The 20073-nt window shown below is 35.3% G+C and overlaps 1 protein-coding gene across 4 annotated transcripts in view; it reads left to right on the top strand.

Moving 5' to 3' along the window:
• The first annotated feature begins 7893 nt into the window (after nucleotides 1-7893).
• The window catches only part of TENT2 (terminal nucleotidyltransferase 2), a 69825-nt gene continuing 57645 nt past the window's right edge, over nucleotides 7894-20073 (top strand). For 2 of the 4 annotated variants that reach the window (XM_057740398.1, XM_057740394.1), the window contains exons 1-5: nucleotides 7894-8225; nucleotides 8441-8509; nucleotides 14102-14275; nucleotides 14478-14567; nucleotides 17013-17250. In XM_057740398.1, coding sequence (XP_057596381.1) covers nucleotides 14139-14275; nucleotides 14478-14567; nucleotides 17013-17250 — 465 coding nt within the window. In that variant the 5' untranslated portion in view covers nucleotides 7894-8225; nucleotides 8441-8509; nucleotides 14102-14138. Of the gene's footprint in view, nucleotides 8226-8440; nucleotides 8510-8680; nucleotides 8918-14101; nucleotides 14276-14477; nucleotides 14568-17012; nucleotides 17251-20073 lie in introns of those variants that run through there. The other 2 variants (XM_057740397.1, XM_057740396.1) reach the window with 2 other exon arrangements.

Below are 20073 nucleotides of genomic sequence, written 5' to 3'. Positions count from 1 at the left end.
CAAGAGGCAGATGTTCTTATAATATCCCCAGGCAGATAAGGCAACTGAGATGTGGAGATGTTTAAAACTACTTGGCCAAGGATCTCATGTGACTTGAAAGATGTATGAAGACAAAAAACATAGGCAAATGGACTTTTTGTTTTTGAAGGATGCCAAGACTTTTAAGTTATTTGTCTTTTCTTATTTTATTTTAATCACATTTCTATTTTCTGTAAACCAGAAGCCCCACTCCAAAGCTTTATTCTTAGATTTCTGGCAGCTTGGACATCTACCCAGATGACTGGGATTTCAGTCATTTTTCTTTTCAAAGTACTTACTTGTAGGTGGCGGTGTTACTTTCAAACCCTACTTTGATTTTTCATTTTTCTGAGGAAGATTAGAAAAAGCCATCTGGTTAACATTTCCCTGAAAAACTCTTCTCTGACTGGAGCTCCCTAAGAAGAAACTGCAAGAGAAGAGAGTGTGATACAAATCTAGGTGGAATGCAAATAGGAAAATTTAGGAACTGAAGCTTTACATCCTGATACTTATATGAGAATGACCTTTTCGGACAATAAGCTCACTTTTCTTCCAGTCCTTGTCTTTACTTTCCCTTTTGAGGAAAGATTCTTTTGAATGAAACCCTGTTTCTCAATAACAGTTTTCTAGCTCTTGTTGGGGTTTAATCTTGCTCACATACTTCTCGTACGGTTTTGAAGTCTGGCTTCTTTTCTAATTCGCTGTTTCCTCTATTCAGGTTTTCATTACCACCACCTTCCACCTCCCAGATAGTGACACTCTTATTGTAACTGTTTATCCAGAAGATAATGGCTCAATAAATATTTGCTGATTGACTGAATGACTGATTAAATGAACGAACAAATGAGTTAGTGAGTCAAACCTTCCCAGGAGGGAAAGAAACAAGATCGAGAGAGTAAATGGGAAGCAAATCCTTAGTGATGAACTATGTAAAGTGTTTGTGATATTGATTTTATTCTTTTACATGTCCCTAGAATTTGTTAACCTTTGCATAACCTTGAAAAGGTAATTTCAGGACTCAGGTTAGAAAAATTAGATGCTATTTTAAAAATGACTATTGATTCAATAAAAACAAAGGGGTTATAGGGGTTCTAATTGGCTCATTTAATTGCAGTTATTGTAACAAGTTATTTGGAACCTACCACTAAGAAAGATTTTTTTTGGATCCTCATTGCCTAGTACATTACTCTTCCATTCACAGAATTTCTTTTACTTTGACTCTCTTAGAATATTTTTCAGGTTGTTCAGTTCTTTAGTTTTCAAAGTAATAAAAGTTAAAGACTGTGATATTAATCTGGGCCATATTGAATTATATCTGTTAAACAAATATTCATGATGATGAAAACTGAGATTTTGATTGGCATTTATTTTGATTCTTATTTTTGTCTTCATAAAATTAACTCTTTAAAAGACAGCTTATTTCAGGTCACTGATTTTAGTTATATTGTGTCCCATCAATTTTACTTTTTTACTTCCTTCTTAATGCATTTCTGTATATTCTAACAATCTTCCAATAAGCCTTTATTACTTTTATAACCACAGAAAGCAATAAATTTCATTAACTCCCCTCCCAACTAAATCAGCCTTTATCACTCTGAGCAAATTGCTACTCAAATTTATATTTTACTATAGTAATTTCTGAAGGCATGAGATCCCATGGCAATAATTTCAACTTGAAATTTCCAAGGGCTCAATCCAGGTGAATGAATAGTGAACTACATTCACAGTGTATTCATGTAGAATTTTCAATTGCCTTCCTTGATTGTTCTGTCCATTATCAGGCAATATCTAAGTTGAAATTACATGCTGATACACAAGGGTGAGTCAAAAATTATGCGCACTCTGGCTGTAAATTTATTTTAATTAACTTTCAGAAAAGACAAATACATCATTTTTCAACATAATCTCCTTGCTTTTCAATACACTCTGTCCATCTATCAACAAGCTTTCGTATTCCCTCATTAAAAAATCTTTTAGGCTGAGCTGCGAGCCACAAATGCACTGCTATCTTCACTTCTTCATCAGAAGTGAATCTTTGTCCTCATAGGGCTGCTTTCAGGGGACCACACAGGTGCAATTCCGATAAAGCAAGATCAGGACTATAGGTAGGATGCTTTAACATCTCAAAACAAAGTTTTTGCAGAGTGTTGACAGTGTGGTCAGCAGTGTGTGGACGTGCATTGTCATGCAAGATCACAACGCCCTTGGATAACAGACCTCTGCATTTAATCTGAAGTTTAGGCTTCAGCATAAATTTTTCAAAACTTAAGTCTATCATGGATTATTTCATAGGCAGAGCCATGGCTGATTTGCAAATGATTTGCCACATAATCTACTGTCATTAGTCTATTCAACTGAATCATTTCACGTGTACGCTCAACATTGTCATCAGCCATGGACATGGATGGGCGTCTAGCTCCTTCTTGATGGCTAACACTTGTGGGACCTTCCTTGAACTTCTCTATCCATTCATACACACTTCTTTGTGATGAAACACTTTCTCCATACTGTGCACAAAATCTTTGATAAATGACGGCACCAGGTACACCCTCAAGTCACAAAAAATGAATCACTGCACACTGCTCTTCTTTCGTGCAAATCACAAGTGGGGCATCCATTTTTGCTTGCACTGCAGTTACAAATGAACTGATGTAACACGTTCACACCTGAACAGCAGTGACTGGGGAGACAGTAGCCTTGAACAGAAAGTGCTCATTAGACAGTGCGACCAACAGAAGTTTTAATATAACTGGAGTGCGGATAATTTTTGACTCACCCTCGTACTTTAAATGATTTAGTATATATTATTTCCTTTTTTATCTTTAATATATCTGTTGTTTTCTTAAACGTAAAATGAGGAGCAAGGATATTTGCTAAACTTCATTTTCATTCTAATACTCTATAATCATTTGCTGGGATTGTCCTACAATAAATTCATTAGAGGTAGAATGATGGAATAGTATATTTTGAATTTCCAGAATACTATTCAGTTCAATAGTTAGTATCTGTTCTCAAGTTGCACCCAAAAGAACGCACTTTGAAAGCATCCCCATGACATTTAGAGGATCACACTGAATAGTGAGAAGTTAAGTTTGAAGAGTTTTAACACTGTAACAATCATCTAACTCTATCCTGTATCTCTGACTTCAGTCACTCCTTCCTAATTAGAAACACATTTGTGTATCTCCATGTAGCATTACTTTAAGAAGAGGAACTGCCTAGGATTTCTTTCAACCTTCTGTTTCTCTGACTATTGACCCCTGCCTACAACACGGACTCCATTAATGAAATCCTATGCAGTTACTTCACGACTTTCATACACATCACCTGGGTAATTCAGGATGACTCTTGCCCGGTTTTTAGAAGAGGCAGTGGCCTTTAAATGGATTATGAATTTAAAAAAAATTATATTATACACATTTTCTTTTCAAAGCCCATTTTCAACTCCTTTGAGGGGAGCCAGTATAACTTGATAGTTAAGCAGTTAAAAATAACAGGCTAACAAGAAACAAACCAACCTAAGTTTGTATCTTAACTGTACTTTTCAACTGCTGCCTGACCTTGGGCAAGGTACTTTACAGTTCTGATTCTCAGTTTTATCATTTGTAATAACAGGGATAATAATAGAACCCCCTTTGTAAAATTGTTTGTGAGGAATAATTATTTGCTCTACATAAATCACTTGTATTCCATTTAGTCAAGTGACGTTTATTGACCACTAATCATATGCCAGGCACTGCGCCAAGCTCCTGTCTAACTCAGTGCTGTTCTCTTTCTTCCTTCAAATTTTCATCTAACTTCTACTCCTTTAGGTCTTGGCTAAAATGGCACTTTCTCAGGGAAAGCTTCTGTGTTAGAGTCCTCCAAGAAACTAATGCCAAGACAGGATTAGACACGCAAGAAATTTACCAGAGGAGATCCCTGTGGAAGATGAAAGGGAGGAAATAAGAGTAAGCAGGGAAAGCCTCAGGTTCCAATGCAAGTCTGATATCTATCAAAGGAGGAGAAGGAAGGAGAATTGGGTAGAAAAAGGCTGCCGCACTCTTCTAAAAAAGTTTTGGCTAGGCAAATGGGGAGTTCCCAAGTCAGAATTGCCCATTAGAAGGGTCCTTTGTCCTGCAGGAAGGCTGGCTCTAGCATCTCAGCAGTGCTCAGGCATTGGCTGCCCACAGTTCAAGAGGGGCATGACCTAGATTCCAAATGTGGTGGTTGATCCAGAAAGGCAGCAGCTGGGGTTGTCAGTCAACTATGCTCCCCACACAGGAGAGCTGAGTACTGCACACCCTGAGCCATGGTGCCCTTTACGATAGGTTAGATCTCCCAGTTGTGGTTATTTGCTCTTACAGCAACTTGTATTTTCTTGGTTATTACCATTAAAATTAGATTTTTGTTTTCTAAATTTGTTAAGGTTATTCTCTCTGAACTGTAAGCTACAGGAAAGTACGAACTGGGTTAATTTTGTTTACTCCTCCATCCCCAAGATGCCCCAGATGAGATGGCATATAATAGGTACAAAATACAATAGTAGTCCTTATTTGTATCCATTCTCTCTATTCTATTCCACATTACCACATCCAAACCTATAAGTTGTAGATGACTCCACATCACAGAAGAGCTCATGATGCCAATCACACGGCAAATATAAAATCAACAATCACAAAAACCACATCACCAAAACACCCCAAGTCCCTTTCTGCTGTCCTTCTTCCCTGACTCTGCCCCAAAGCTGGAGGTTGAGCGCATCTTCTGTTTTTGCCTAGTCTTTTCATTTTCTTAACAGTGTCTTGAAAAGAAGTACTTAATTTTGATGAAGTCCAGTTTATAACTTTTATTCTTTTAAGAATAGTGCTTTAGGTATCATATTTAAGAAATCTTTGCCTAGTCTAAGGTCACAAATAATTTTTTCTTGTTTTCTTCCAGAAGTTTAAAGTTTTATAGCTAGATCTATGATCCATTTTGTGTTTTTACATATAGTATGAAATTGATTTATTTTTACATATGGATATTCAAATGTTCCAGCACTATCAGCTGAAAAATCTTTCTTTTCTCCATTGAATTGCCCTTGGTCTCTGTTGAAAAGCATTTGGCCATACAGATATATGTGACTTTTGAAAAATTCACTATTCAGTTTCATTGATCTGTTTGTTTCTCTTCACACCAATTCTATACTATCTGGGTTAATGTAGCTTTATAATAAATGTTGAAATCAGGTAGTATAATGTAAATTTTTCAACTTCGTTCTTCTCTTTTAAAGTTGTTTCAGTTATTCTAGGTCCTTTGCATTTCCATATAAATTTTAACTCATTTTGTCAGTTACTTAAGAGAGCATGCTGGGATTCTGATTTGGGTTATATTGAATCTATAGATCAATTTGAGGGGAAATTGACATTTTTACAGTATGATCATGGTGTATTTTTCTGTTTATGTGTCTTCTTAAATTTCTCTCAATGCATTTTGTAGTTTTCAGCACACAATTTGTATAAACAAACAAACAAATAAATGTATATTTGTCAAACTCATCCCTAAGCACTTGGTGTTTTTAATTTCAACTTCAGATTGTTTGTTGCTAGTAGAATACAAATCCATTTACTTTTGTATATTGATTTTTATATAATGTAGTCTTGATGATCTCATTTGAATTCCAGTAGCTTTTTGGATTCTATAGAATTTTGACCATATATCACGTCATCTGTAAATAAAGCCAGTTTTACTTCTTTTTTTCTAACTTGGATGGCTTTTATTTCTTCTTTTTGCTTTATTGTACAGGGTAGAACCTCTGTGGTAGTAAGTGCAGAAATTCTTGCCTTATTCCTGATCTTAGGAAGAAAACAGTTCTTTCCCATTGAGTGTGCTGCTTTTTATAGATGCTTTCTATCGAGTTGTATGTATTCCCTTGTATTTCTACAAATGGATATTGGCTTTTTCCAATGCTTTTGTTGCATCTATTGAAATGATAAGTTCTTCTTCTTAGTCTTACCTAATGCTGAATTATATTGTTTGATTTGCCAATGTTAATTCAGCCTAGCATTCCTGGGATAAGCCCTCATTTGGTTATAATGTATTATCTTTTTTATATATTGTGAACAAAAATAGGTAAAATTTTGTTAAGAATTTTTGCATCTATGTTTATGAGGCTACTGGCCTGTGGTTTTCTTTTCTTGGAACATCTTGAGTTTCAGTATCAGAGCAATGCTGTGGTTATAGAATGGACTGGGAAGTATTTACTCTTCTTCAATTTCCTGGAAGACTTTTGTAGAATTGGAATTACCTTTTCCCTTAAAAACAAACCATGTTAGTGCTATAAAAAAGGAAGCTGTAGTGACTGTATTATCATCAGACAAAGAGCAAAGAATATTACCAGGAAAAAAGAATGTCATTTATAAAATGAATCCTTTCATAATGACAAAATAATTTACATATTCAATTTCATTAAAGATAAATTCACCTAAATAATAGAACAATTCTAAATATTTATGCAACTAACAGCAGAGCTTCACAACACATAAAGCAAAAACTGATAGAATAGCAAGGAGAACTAGAAAAATCCATAATTATAGTCAGAGATTTCAGTGCTCCTCTCAATAATTAATAAAATTATTAATAGACAGAAAATCTGTATGTTCTAATCCCCCCAGGATTTAGATTTATACAATAATATCAGGCAACTTGATGTGATTGACATTTGTAGAGCATTTCACCCAACAGCTACAGAATACACATTTATTTTAAATGTACACTGAACACTTACCAAGACTGACCAAACATATTCTGGACCACAGAACAAGTCTCAAAAAATTTAAAATGATTCAAATTATATGAAATATGTTCTTTGATGATAATGGGATTAAATCAGAAATCAATAACAGAAAGGTATCTGGAAACTCTGATACTTGGAGACTAAATAACACATAAATAATTCAGGGATCAAAGAAAAAACCTATAGGGAAATTAGAAAGTATTTTGAAATGAGCTAAAATGAAAACATAACATATTAAAATGTGTGGGATGCAGCTAACACAGTACTTTGAAGGAAACATACTACTAAACGCCTATAGTACAAAGGAAGAAATCTCAAATCAATGACCTTATTTTCCACGAAACTGGAAAATTAACTCTAAAAACTTCAAAAAAAAAAAAAAAAAGAAAGAAAGGAAATAAACACAACAGCAGAAATCAATGAAAGAGAAATTAAAAAGAGAAAATCCGTGAAACCAAAAGCCGTCTTTGAGATTTGAAATCAGTGAGGTTAACATGCCTCCTGTCAGGTCGTTCAGGAAAAAGGAAAGACACAAGTTAACCAATTTCAGGAATGAGGGGATGAGAGCCTATATATTTCAAAAGGACTTTAAGGAATATTGTTAACAGATTTACAAGAATAAATTCAACATCTTATATTTTCACAACTATTAAAGCTCACTCAAGAAGAAATATTAAATATTTGTTGAATTAGTGAAGGTTAGCTACCACGGGCAGGGAGTTGAGTCCCGGCTTTATAGATAAATAAGGGTCCCCAAGCAGCTCTCTGTTCATTAACAGGGAAAAACAAAGAAACCGTAATTCTGATCGGTGCAGAAGGGTAAGGGAAAACTTGGCCAGGAAAAGCTTCTCTGTGGAGGAGTCACCCGATTGAGACAGGAAGGAACAGTAAAAAAACGTTTATCAGAAAGTGAGACTGGGGAGGGAATCCAGGGCAGCGCCCCGCCTTCCTCAGGGCAATTCCAGCCCTTCCCTTACAGACGCGCAGCTGCTGAGCGTCCTACTCCCTCCCAGCCGGGACCCCAGCAGCCGTGCGCTTGCGCACTCGAGCAAACAGCTCGCAGGCGGCTGCCGGAAGTATGACCTCCCTCTCCTAACTCGCTGTTTCCATCCGGGGTCACGCCGGTCTTCCGGGTGTTTCAGACGGGTGTTTCTACGCCGCTTTTTTTCGGCTACTTTTTGGTCTTCCGTCTCTTGCCACCTCCCCCGAGCTCCCACACCCTTGCTGGCCCTGCCTTTTCTTGTGTCGCTCCTCCCCGGCCGCCGAGCCCGGGACTTAGATCGCAATCCGGAGCCGGAGCCGGGCCTAACCATTCCGCGCGAGCACTACCTCCTTTGGCTCGGGAGAAAGCTAGGACCGAACGCGCCGGGTCGTCGCTGCTCCGGCCCTGGAGCTCCTGGGCGGGCGGTGCCGGTAGACCCTGCAGTTTAGCCCTTCCCCGAGGACACTTGTGAGTTAGGGGGTTTCGGAGAGGTAATCAACCTTGTAGGCCCGGGTGGGGGGCGGGGCGCCCAGAACTTTTTCGGAAACTGTAGTGTTTTGCTTGGGAGGTTCCGGCATAATCTCTTCGACACCCCAGACAAATGGGCGGCCCCCAGGCTTCTGAAGAATCTTAGGAACTCTTATGTTTCTCACTCGTTTGTTTTCCTCGCGCCCCGTCCTCAGCCTAGGACCAAAAGAGGAAGATTGTCTTGGGACCCTGCATGGGTTTTCAGAGGGTGGTGAAGAACTAAGGTAAATATTTGGATTAATAATTTAAAATTTAAGATTTTTCACTAAATGGTTGTGAAATTGCCTCAGTTCTTCGCTTTGCCGCAAAGTGCACAGGTTAGGACTGTCCGATTGTTATTTATCCCTTTGTTTTTGCCCCGTTCAGTCTTCGAAGATAGGTTCTTCATCTCTAGGTCAGAACACGAGGGGCTTAAGTGTCTCATAACTTCTGCTTTATCCAAGTTCCCTGTCTTGTTTAATACATTCTCAGCTCTTTGTTTAAAATAGCAGCTGTTTGTTTATATTGGTATACCAATAGGGTGAACAAAAAAAAAGAAACTAAAACTCAAGCTAAATTGACAACAAACGCGTGGTGTATGGTTTTGTGGGGAGAGATCGTAACTGAACACTAAGTCTGCATTTGTATTACAGGTAACATACTACTTTTGTAAATACCCTCGAAGTGTATGCTTTATTACCACAAGGCTTTTAACATGGCATTAACAGCTAGAAGGCGCTTAATACGTACTGATTAATAGCCAATAATAGTAACGTTGCCTTGTTGATGTGAATAGTCTAAATTCTGTCTGATCAGGAAATACCTTGTAACAGACTCTGTGTGAATAGGCATTTAAAAAAATGTCCGTTTGCAATCATGTGGCTAGGTTATTTTTTAACACTTTCATGGGATCTAATTCTTGATCAGAGGGTATATATACGTATAGCTGATTCACTGCTGTACAGTAGAAACTAACAACATTGTAAAGCAACTATACTCCAATAAAAAATATAAAAAAGAATATCCTTTTCAAAATATGTGGGTGGTTTGACGGGGTGAGCAAGATTTAGGAGTTGGACACTTCGCATTGTGGAGAAAGGAAGTGAGGCATATGGACAAAGTGGACAGAGAACTGAATTTAGCCACTGAAGTTCTGGTTTTTATACAGGTATATTCCACTTTCCAGGGAATCTTGATGAAGGAATTATGTAACCTTGAATGTTCTCTGATTCCTTGGAGGGGAGGTCAAGTTTAGCACAGAAATTCCAGGTTGTAAGTTATAGGACCAAATGCTATATCACTAGGAATTACTTTGTAAACTACTCCGTTACAGCCTTGTCTCATCTATGATTATTTACAAATAAAACTGTATAATTTCCAAATGGGCAGCCTTAGTCAAGAAGTAATCCTTAAGATTCTCTCCTTAAGGTAAGACCCAATGCAACAGTTTTAAAGCAGTTCAAAATTTACCTATTCCATTTTACAGTCAAGTACAGGTTAAGAAATCGATAACTTTCAAAGAAAAATAGGATACCACCAATATCTGGATTTTATTTATCATAAAATTTCTTACGCCTGCTACTGTGGTTAACTTGGAGTAATTTTTTTTTTTCTCAATGGATCATTCTGTACTTGGTGAAGAAGGCTTTCATTCAAAATATAGAGAATGGGGATATGTGTATAAAAACAGATGATTGAACTTGGTGTACCCCCCAAAAAATAATAAATAAATAAAATTAAAAAAAAATATATAGAGAAAAAGATTTAAAATTTTGTGGAGGTCCCCTTAAATCTGGTATGATAATAGATCTGCTGGATTTTATTCTTAGAAACTCTATTCTATTTAAAAAATGATCCCTAATATTGTTTATAATAGGTTATTATTTTGGTGTCATTTTTATTTTCATCAAAATTAGTGTTGGAATGTGTAAGGAGAAATATTAGAGGAATTGAAGTTCATGGGCTTTTGGTTTACTTTCTTACCTCTAGATAGACACGCAGGATACCTATGTTGGAGAGCAATGAATGTTATTGATTACATTCCCTAGGAATTGATCCTCCCCACTTTGAGGGCTGGCCTGGTTAAGAGCCAGACTTGAGGGCCAAAAATTCATCCTGAGGAGAACCCAACAGACACTTTATTTTGGAGGCACTCTAAAGCCTTTGATGCTTATCCGGGAATTTGGGATAGGCTGATTTAGATAAGTGCCCTAAAGTAAACTTTTGAGTATGGAATCATTCTCAGCTTTTAAGCCATGGGTAATTTGGTCATTAACTTTGAGGAGTACTTCTGGGCCACAAAACATTTTTTGACTTATTCTTGAGTTTGAATCTGACCGTGTAATGGGATAGAAATAAAGTGAGGTCTCGGCTATTATGTCACTTTGGGTCTCAAGCCTGAAGAAAAACACAAGCATATTGTTTATAGGTGTAAACAAAATGTATAGAATTTTAACTATGAACTAATTTAAATAAATCTGAATATAGAGTATTTTAATTCTAGTTTTTTCTGAATACAAATTCCTTATCTTATTTGATCACATCTATAGTATCTGTTACAACAAAATTAAATATCAAGCAAAATTCATTATAATGAATTGTATTTAATGTCATTTTCTCATGAATCCTATGAAATAGTAATTGTTTTATGGGGAGTTGAGTCAGAGAAGCAGAGTCAAGGAGGCCAAGAAGGAGTGTGACCCCAGGCAAAGGGAGAAGAAGGCATTAGTTGACAGCCTTAAATGTGGCATTCTGCAATTATCGAGTGTGCTTTTGGTAAAGAATTCTCTGGAATCCTGCTTGGTTCAGGATATTTCCTCTGAGCAGTGAACATCAGAGAGTATAGTTTAGCAGATACAATAGGATTGATTTTTTTTTAAGTCAGTTTCCTGTAACAAGAGGTAAAGACTTGCTGAAGAAAGCTGACAAACTCTTGTTTTCTGGAGGTAACACCTTGTCTCTGGTCCAAATTAGAGTCAGGCACTTGGGATGGGATCTGATGGTAGCCCAAGACTCGTGTCCGCAACCTGTTACGGACCTTTGACTGGTGAATCTCACTATCTGTGGCCAGCCTAAGAAATTTTAATCTTATGGAATTAAAAAGCAATGAAGTTTCTATGAGTGATTTTTTGTTTCTTCCCAGGTCTTTCTCCTTTTTTCTCTCTTCTTGTCTCCTAGTTTTTCCAGCCATCCAGTCTCAATCCTCAGAGGCAATTACCATTTCTTTCAGCAGCTTATATTATTTTCCTCTGTTGTTCTTAAAAAAAAAAAAAGAAAAAGAAAAAAATGCAAAAACTTTTATAGCTTTTTTGATTGACATTTACTGAAAATGAGGATTTAGCACTCTTATGTATCCTCTCATTATAAATTGTGAGATTTATGTGTGTATATAAACATGTAAATATGTGTAACATTACAATAATATATGTAATATATAAATAAATGCAATGTAGTAAATAATATATAATAAATATATTACAATTTCTGTTTAAATCAATATGTTCAATGCTTATGTTATTCTAAGAACCAAGTAGGTGACTGATTATGTTTCCTTTTTTCTATGACCTTTTGAATGTGTTTTGTCTGTAGTTGAGTAGTTTATTTTTAACTTGCTATATTTCTGTTCTTATAATTATTTCTGCTCTGTTAGCCGAACTCCTCTCTGTGGTCAGATATGTCAAGTAATCTACCAGTTAATCTTTTTCCTCTTTGGATATCTTCTTGAAGCTTGCTATCTACTTGTTCTGATTTAAGCTGTTTAACTTCCCTTCACCATTATCTTGGGGAATTTGTCTCTGCCCTGTGTCACATCTCTTGTTTGCTAGATCCCAGATTTCCCCTAACTTCCTTCCTTCCTTCCTTCCTTCCTTCCTTCCTTCCTTCCTTCCTTCCTTCCTTCCTTTGTTATTTTTCTTTAAACCTTACATGTCTAAAAATGTTTTTATTCTCCTTTTGCACTGATAGTAGAGCTGGGTATAAAATTATAGTTTGAAAACATTTCCTTCAGAACCATTGAAGGCATTCATGTCCTTGTCTTGTTTCCGCTGTTGCTATTGAGAGGTCCAAAGCCATTTTGATTACCATCCCTTTGTGGGGTTTTTTTTTTTTTTAATTGAGGTGGTGTTGATTTACAATGTTGTGTTAATTTCTGCTGTATAGCAAAGTGATTCAGTTATACATTCTTTTTTATATTCTTTCCATTATGGTTTATCTCAGGATATTGAATATAGTTCCCTGTGCCATACGATAGGATCTTATTGTTTATCCATACCTTCCCTTTATTTATAACATTTTCTTTCTCTGTAATATTTATAAGCTTCTTTTACCTGATACTCTGAAATTTCACTGTAATATGCCTTTATGTGTGTGTGTGTGTGTGTGTGTGTGTATGTATTTAATTGTGCTTTATATACTAATTGGGTCATTTCAATCTAAGGTTTGGTGTTCTTCAGTCCTGGACATTTTCTTGTTTTATATACTTGGTAATTTCCTTCTGTGTGTTTTCTCTGTTATTCCTGGAACTTCTGTTGTATTGGATGTTGGACCACACAGTTTGGTTTTCTTATGTGTTTTCTCTTACTGTCCTGCCTCCTGTTTACCCTCACCAATTTTTCCTTTTTGTTTATTCCTCAATGTTATCTTTTAGCTTTCTGCTGGATATTTCTCCTTTTAATTTTATAATTTCCAAGAGCCCTTTCTGTTTTTTAAAAAACACATTTTACATATGCAGTGTTTCTTCATTAATTATGGAGTGTTGTTGTTTTTTTCCTCACTTTTCATTTGTTCCAGGTATTGTTTCTGTTTATTCCTAGGCCTGTTTTTAAAAAAAAATATTTATTTTTTGACTTTTGATGATCATGGATGTCTGTTCTCTAACTAGAAATCTAAATTGGAAACTTCTGTGTGCATGGGTGGGCAGTTCAGTAGTAGGCTTCATTGTAGGTTGCTGGCAGGCTTAGCTTTTTCTTGGTGAATGACTGTTACTCTGTTACAGGTTCTTTGGTTACTGTATTATATGGTTTCTCTTTCCGTTATTCTGTAGCTGAGTTTTCTAATTTCCTGAATTGGGAATATAGGCTGGGCATCCTACTTTTACTTTGTAGACTTTACTTAATATTTGTTTTCAGTTTGTTTTCTTACCCTAGTCTTTGTAAGTTTATAGCCTTTTGGAGTCAGTCATTGCAAAGAATAAATACCTAGTCTCCTGCCTGGGGCAGTGAACGATTCTGATTGCTCTGTACGTAGGTTTTCCCTATCCCTGTGGAACAAACTCTCTTTCATTGCAAGTTCTTTTTATAACTTGTTTAGACTTCGAGGGGAATCTCAGAATTTTATAGATAGTTATTAGGCAATACAAATTCCCATCCCTCATTTGATCAGATCTGTAAGATCTAAATCCTGGGAATCAGGTTGTCATATGATGGCTTATACTTTTGAGTAAATTAGATTGGGAATAAATGCAAAAAATTGTAGGATTTCATTAAATGTCTCTCTGGGGTGATTTCTTTTTATTATCAGAGTATAGTGGTGTTAACTTGATTTCTAAAAGATTTGTTGATGTTAGAATATATTTGTTAGGGTAAATTCATTATAAAATTAGAAACTTGCATAGCTTTTACTATCATTTGAATAATGTGATTAATCTAGATTTAAAATTTATTATTAGTAAGTTTTTTATTACTTATAGTTGACTTAAGAGATCTATTTGAACTATAAAAAATAACTTTGCAAATGAAATTTGTAACTTGGTAACTAGTTGTTTATTAACTATCAGATACTAGTTACCAAAGAGTTCAGTGTTTTTAAGGTATAATAAACTATCTTTAAAACTATTCTAGGTAGAAGAATACATGTTCACTTTTAGTGAACAAGAGCATGTTCCCAAACTCAATTTTGGGTCGCCCGCCTTTCACTCCAAACCATCAACAACATAATAACTTCTTCACCCTGTCACCAAGTCTTTATTCACACCAGCAGCTTATAGATGCACAGTTCAACTTTCAAAATACAGAGTAAGTATGGTGTTATTTTGGCCCATCATATGTAAGTTTCATTTTCTGCTTGACACAAATCCTTTTTACATGAAACATTTGGAGTTAGAGAAAATGTCTTGTTTTCTTTTGATCAGTGAATTGTTTAGTTTCTATGAAATTAGTTTTTCATTTTTAAGGAAAAAAATGTACTTTACTGCTGTTCTTTCTTTGTTTTTGGTAGCTTGTCTAGAGCTGTATCATTACAGCAGTTGACATATGGAAATGTCAGTCCAATACAGACCTCAACTTCCCCACTATTTCGAGGAAGGAAGTAAGTATTTCTTACTTATTTTAAAAGAAAAATTTGCATTTGGGGGAACTGTTTAACAATGTATCTTGTATTAAGTTGAATGGACACTATGCCCTAAATTTTGTTTTCTGGACCTGTGCAATCAGTCCTATAACTGAATTTTAAAACTTCAAAGTATTTAAAAAACTTTAGGGATAACTAACTTCAGATAACTACTTTTAATTGAGATTTTAACTAAATCAGATGGGTTTCTCTGTCTGTTTGCTAGGGCTGCCATAACAGAATACAATAGACTGGGTGGCTTAAACAACAGAAATTAATTTTCTCGAAATTCTGAGGGCCAGAAGTCCAAGATCAAGGTGTGGGCAGGTTTGGTTTCCTCTGAGGCCTCCCTCTTTAGCTTGTAGATGGCTGCCTTCTCTCTATGTCCTTATATGGCCATCCCTCTGCCTGTGTTTTCTATGTCATCGATTCTTCTGAAGACACTAGGTATATTGGATTAGGGCTAACTCTAATGATCCCATTTTAACTTAATTACTTATTTAAAGGCTCTGTGTCCAAATACAGTCACATTTTAAAGTACCCAGGGAGTTGAGACTTAAACATATGAATTTGAGAGGACATAATTTGGCCTATAACACCTTCTTTCTAGTAAAGTTTACTACCTGATTTATCTTACACAGGTGAGATTCTGCGATAAATATTATTATAGTGAAAATGTCTATATGACATAAAGCTTCCTATAGAGAAGTCAGGAATCAATTCATTTTAACCAATTTGATTAAAAGAAATTGATGTATCACAAGGTAATTATGATAGAACTTTAGAGGTGATTATTAAAATAAGATTTGGCAGTATTTGTAGGATATTGCTATTTAAAGCCTGTATAAACATTCCATAACTTTTATGTCCAATTAGAAATAATACTAGCGAAGAATTATTGATCACTCACTATGTGTAGTAGGCATTGTTCTAAGGACTTTGCAAATAATACTTTGAGCTTCACAACACTTTATGAGGTAAGTAATGTTACCCCTCTTCTGTTGAGGAGAAAGCTGAAGCACACAGAAGTAACGAACTGGTTATTCAGGTAGAAGTAGCATAGCTGGGATTTGAAACCAGGTGGTCTGGCTCTAGATCCCATACTTAGAAGCACTGTGAATTGTTCTTCAAAGTTGTCATTTTGGAAAACTATAATGATGCTTAAGTATTGACTTTATTCAAATTTTCATTTTTTAGAAATTGCCCCGATAGCCCATTTGTGAGTCATGAATGAAAATAAACTCCATTAGTTTATAATTATACATATGTATTTTTAAAACTAAAATTGACACTCTCAATAGAAGATCTTCAGCATATAAAGCTCTAAATTATATGTTTAAAAATATTAAACATACACTTATGTTTTTAGAAACTTTACCTGTGAGTAGGAGTTCCAGTTATTTTGTGGGTCTGTCAAGGAGAGAATAATTGCCATAATCCCCAAGGAGTATTAAAATAAACCCTTCAGGTGGCTATGACCCATAAAATTTTAGAGTTCAAAAGGAATTGGATAATTTCCTATGGCGTAAACAACGTAATATATCAGTGAAGTAAATACCTTTCTTGTCCAACAAGTAATTATTTAAAAATTATTTTCCCCTTTTTGTTTTGAGTATTTTTAAGTCTCCAGAAAAATTTGAAGAGTAGTAGAATGAACACCTACCTGTATGTGGTTTTCCTAGATTCATCAGTTTTGCTAGATTTGTTTTATTCTGCCTCTTTCCTTTCCTCCCCTTACTTTTTTCTGAATGATATGAAAGAAGGTTGTTGACATCGTTTCACTTTACCCCGCAGCACATCAATGCATTGCTCCTAAGAACAAGGGTATTCTCTTGTATAACCAAAAATAAATTGATCATGCCCAAGAAATTTAACATTAGTACAATATCACTATCTGAAATGCAGTTCATTTTCAGATTTCTTTAGTTGTCCAGTGTCTTTACAGCTTTTTTAGAAAGTAAGTATCTCTTAATTTGGTCTTTCCTACTAATAAACCAGAATATAGGTGGACTCAAAGAGCCCTGTTTTATATATAGCACTCAGTTCACTTAATCTTATCCTCCTTATGTTAGAGTTTGGATCTTTTATTGTTAGTGATTCTATAAATGGAAATTTTCCTGCCAAGTTTTTGCTGCTGATATGAAATATTGTGATAGTTCAGATGCAGGAGACTAACCCTAATGTATATATGTGGTTTGTTTTTTCTTAAATATGCATTATTATTACACATTTTTTTAAAGATGTTTTCTAAGGCATCTCTTATGCTGAAAATGAATATTTTAAGATTCATTTAGAGCTAGTAATGTGGCCTTGCTGAAGAAGTCAGTATTGTCATCCAGTATTTATATATTTTAAATTGTTTTCTATTTGTTAGAAAATAGAAAGTTATATCTTTAATCACTAAGGTATATTGTTTGTTTTCAGGAGATTAAGCGATGAAAAGAATCTTCCTCTTGATGGTAAACGGCAACGTTTCCATTCACCCCACCAAGAGCCAACTATAGTTAACCACATAGTGCCTTTATCAGGTGAAAGAAGATACTCAATGCCGCCATTGTTTCACACACACTATGTACCAGATATAGTCAGAGGTGTTCCACCTTTTCGAGAAATACCATTTTTAGAACCTAGAGAAATCACACTGCCTGAGGCCAAAGATAAGGTAATTTTAATGTAGATTTTAGTTTTATCTTTTGGGAAGTTAATATAAATAGTGTATTAAAAGTATCAAAAATATCTAATGTCTTGGATTAAGTAGAACAAGCCCTTTTTTGCACGATTTAAAGTACTATTCAACAGAGTTTTCTGTCTAAACTTGACTTTGACTTTTGTGAGCTATTCTTCTATGGAAATGTAGCTTTCATATCAGGATATCAGATTTTCTCTGATTCATAAAAAATCTGGGATTAGAGCCTAAAATGTTTGATTTCTTAGTTTAGAGAATTCTGTTGTCACCTATTCTTATTACGGAAAAACAAGCTTTCATATGGATATTGTAGTAAAGTACTAAAAAGCATCTTCTTTTGGGGTATTTATTTTTATTGTGGGGTTTTTAATGTCAAAAATAGAGAACCCAGGAGTCAGTGAGAAAGTAATACTTCCAAAATGATATGATTAAGAAAGATTTATCAAAAACATTATGTGTAAAACAAATTTCAAATAAATGAAATGAAGCTATTTAAATAATAATTCTTGGAAAATGACATTATCAGCATTGGGGAACAATTAGTTATTTAGTGCCAGTATTAGAAGCATATCTCTTCTCCCTCCCCATGTTTAGTGAAACCTAAAAAAAAAAATTCTGGGTAATTTAGAAGAGTTTATAATGTAAATATCTGCATTCTCTTGAATTTTCTGTGGCTTATATTTGTTGTTTTTGCATTTTCAAAGCTGCTCTACTCTCGAGAAATATGACACTTGTATGCTAAGGAGAATGAGGCTGAAGAGAGCGTAGTGACTTTGTTTTACTCACCTTTGGGTTCCTAGCAGCCAGCATAGGTCTGGAACATAGTAAGTGTACAGAAAATGTTGGGTGAAAAAGGAACACTTACTTCATTCCTTAGTTGTGCCACTTTTTAGTCTCCTATCATTCTTTTTTCTTTAATTGAGATGTAATTGTATCATAAAATTTACTCTTAAAGTGTATGGTTTAGTGGTTTTTATTATATTCACAAGGTTGTGAAACCATTACCACTGTCTAATTCCAGTACATTTTCATCACTGAAAAGATACCTTATATCTAGTAGCAGTTCCTTTCTCATCTCTGCCCCTCTCCCCCAGCCTCTGGCAACCACTGATCGACTTTTTATCAGTATGGATTTGCCTATTTTGAACATTTCATATAAATGCAGTCATACAATATGTGGTCTTGCTTCTTTCACTTAGAATGTTTTCAAGATTCATCCGTGTCATAGCATTTCTCAGTTCTTGATTCCTTTTTATAGCTGAGTAATATTCCATTGTATAGATAAAGCCATATTTTATTTATGCATTCCTCAGTTGATGGACTTTTGGGCTGTTTCCACTTTTTGACCATCCTGAATAATGCTGCTGTGAATATCTGTGTACACGCTTTTGTGTGGATATTTTTTCATTTCTCTTGGGTCTATACCTAAGGATGAAATTGTTGAGTTATGTGGTAGCTCTGTATGTAACTTTTTGAGGAATTGCCCAAGTGTTTTCTGAAGTGGCTGCACCATTTTACATTTCTACCAGCAGTGTGAGTTTTCTGATTTCTCCACATCTTTGCCAACACTTGTTATTGTTTGTCTTCTTGATTATAACCAAGTGGGTTATAACCTAGTGGGTGTGAAATGGTATCTTGTGATGTTGGTTTGCATTTCCCTAATGACTAATGATGGTGAGCATCTTTTCATTTGTATGTTGGCCATTTGTGTATCTTCTTTGGAGAATTGTGTATTCAGATCCTTTGCCCATTTTTGTTTGTTTATTTATTTTCATGTACTTCTCTCTTTTATTCCCTCAAGTTTTATTGAGATATAACTGACATAACTTTGTACTAATTTAAGGTATACGACAAAATGATCACTACAGTAAGTTTAGTTAACATCCATCACTTTACAAAGTTACAAATTGAGATGTGATGAGAACTCTTAAGATCTATTCTCTTAAAAAAGTTAAAAAAAAAAACTGCTCTCTTAGCAACTTTCAAGTATGCAGTACAGAATTAACTGTCGTCACCATTCTGTGCATTACGTCCCCCCCGTGCACTTTTTGATATTTGTTATTATCATTTTATTGTCATTCTAGTAGGTGTGAAATTGTATCGCACTTGAACTTTTATTTTTCTAATCGTTAATGATATTGAGAATTTTATCCTGAACATATCACATATGTTGTATCATATATGATATATACACACATATTTGTCATTATTTTTGCAGTGTCTGTTCAGATCTGTTGCCCATATTTTATTTAAGTGTTTTTTTTTTTTAAATTATTTATTGGCTGCATTGTGTCTTCGTTGCTGTGCGGGCTTTCTCTAGTTATAGTGAGCAGGGGCTACTCTTCGTTGTGGTGCATGGGCCTCTCATTGCAGTGGCTTCTCTTGTTGCAGAGCACAGGCTCTAGGCACGTGGGCTTCAGTAGTTGTGGCACATGGGCTCAGTAGTTGTGGCTTGTGGGCTTTAGAGCAAAGGCTCCGTAGTTGTGGCACACAGGCTTAGTTGCTCCATGGTATGTGGAATCTTCCTGGCCCAGGGATCGAACCCTTGCCCCTGCATTGGCAGGTGGATTCTAACCACTCTACCACCAGGGAAGCCTTATTGAATTGTTTTTAATGTTGACTTCTGAGAGTTCTTTGGATATCCTGGATACAAATCTTTCATCACTTACGTGATTTGTAAATATTTTCTCCAGTCTGGAGCTTGTCTTTTTATTCCATTAATGTCATTTTTTTTGCAGAACAAAAGGGTAAATTTTGGTAAGTTTATTGTTATTTTTTAAAGATCATGCTTTTGGTTTT

This window comes from Hippopotamus amphibius, chromosome 1, assembly GCF_030028045.1.
Source record: "Hippopotamus amphibius kiboko isolate mHipAmp2 chromosome 1, mHipAmp2.hap2, whole genome shotgun sequence".
Lineage (NCBI taxonomy): Eukaryota > Metazoa > Chordata > Mammalia > Artiodactyla > Hippopotamidae > Hippopotamus > Hippopotamus amphibius.
This window is presented reverse-complemented; position numbering and strand designations above follow the sequence as displayed.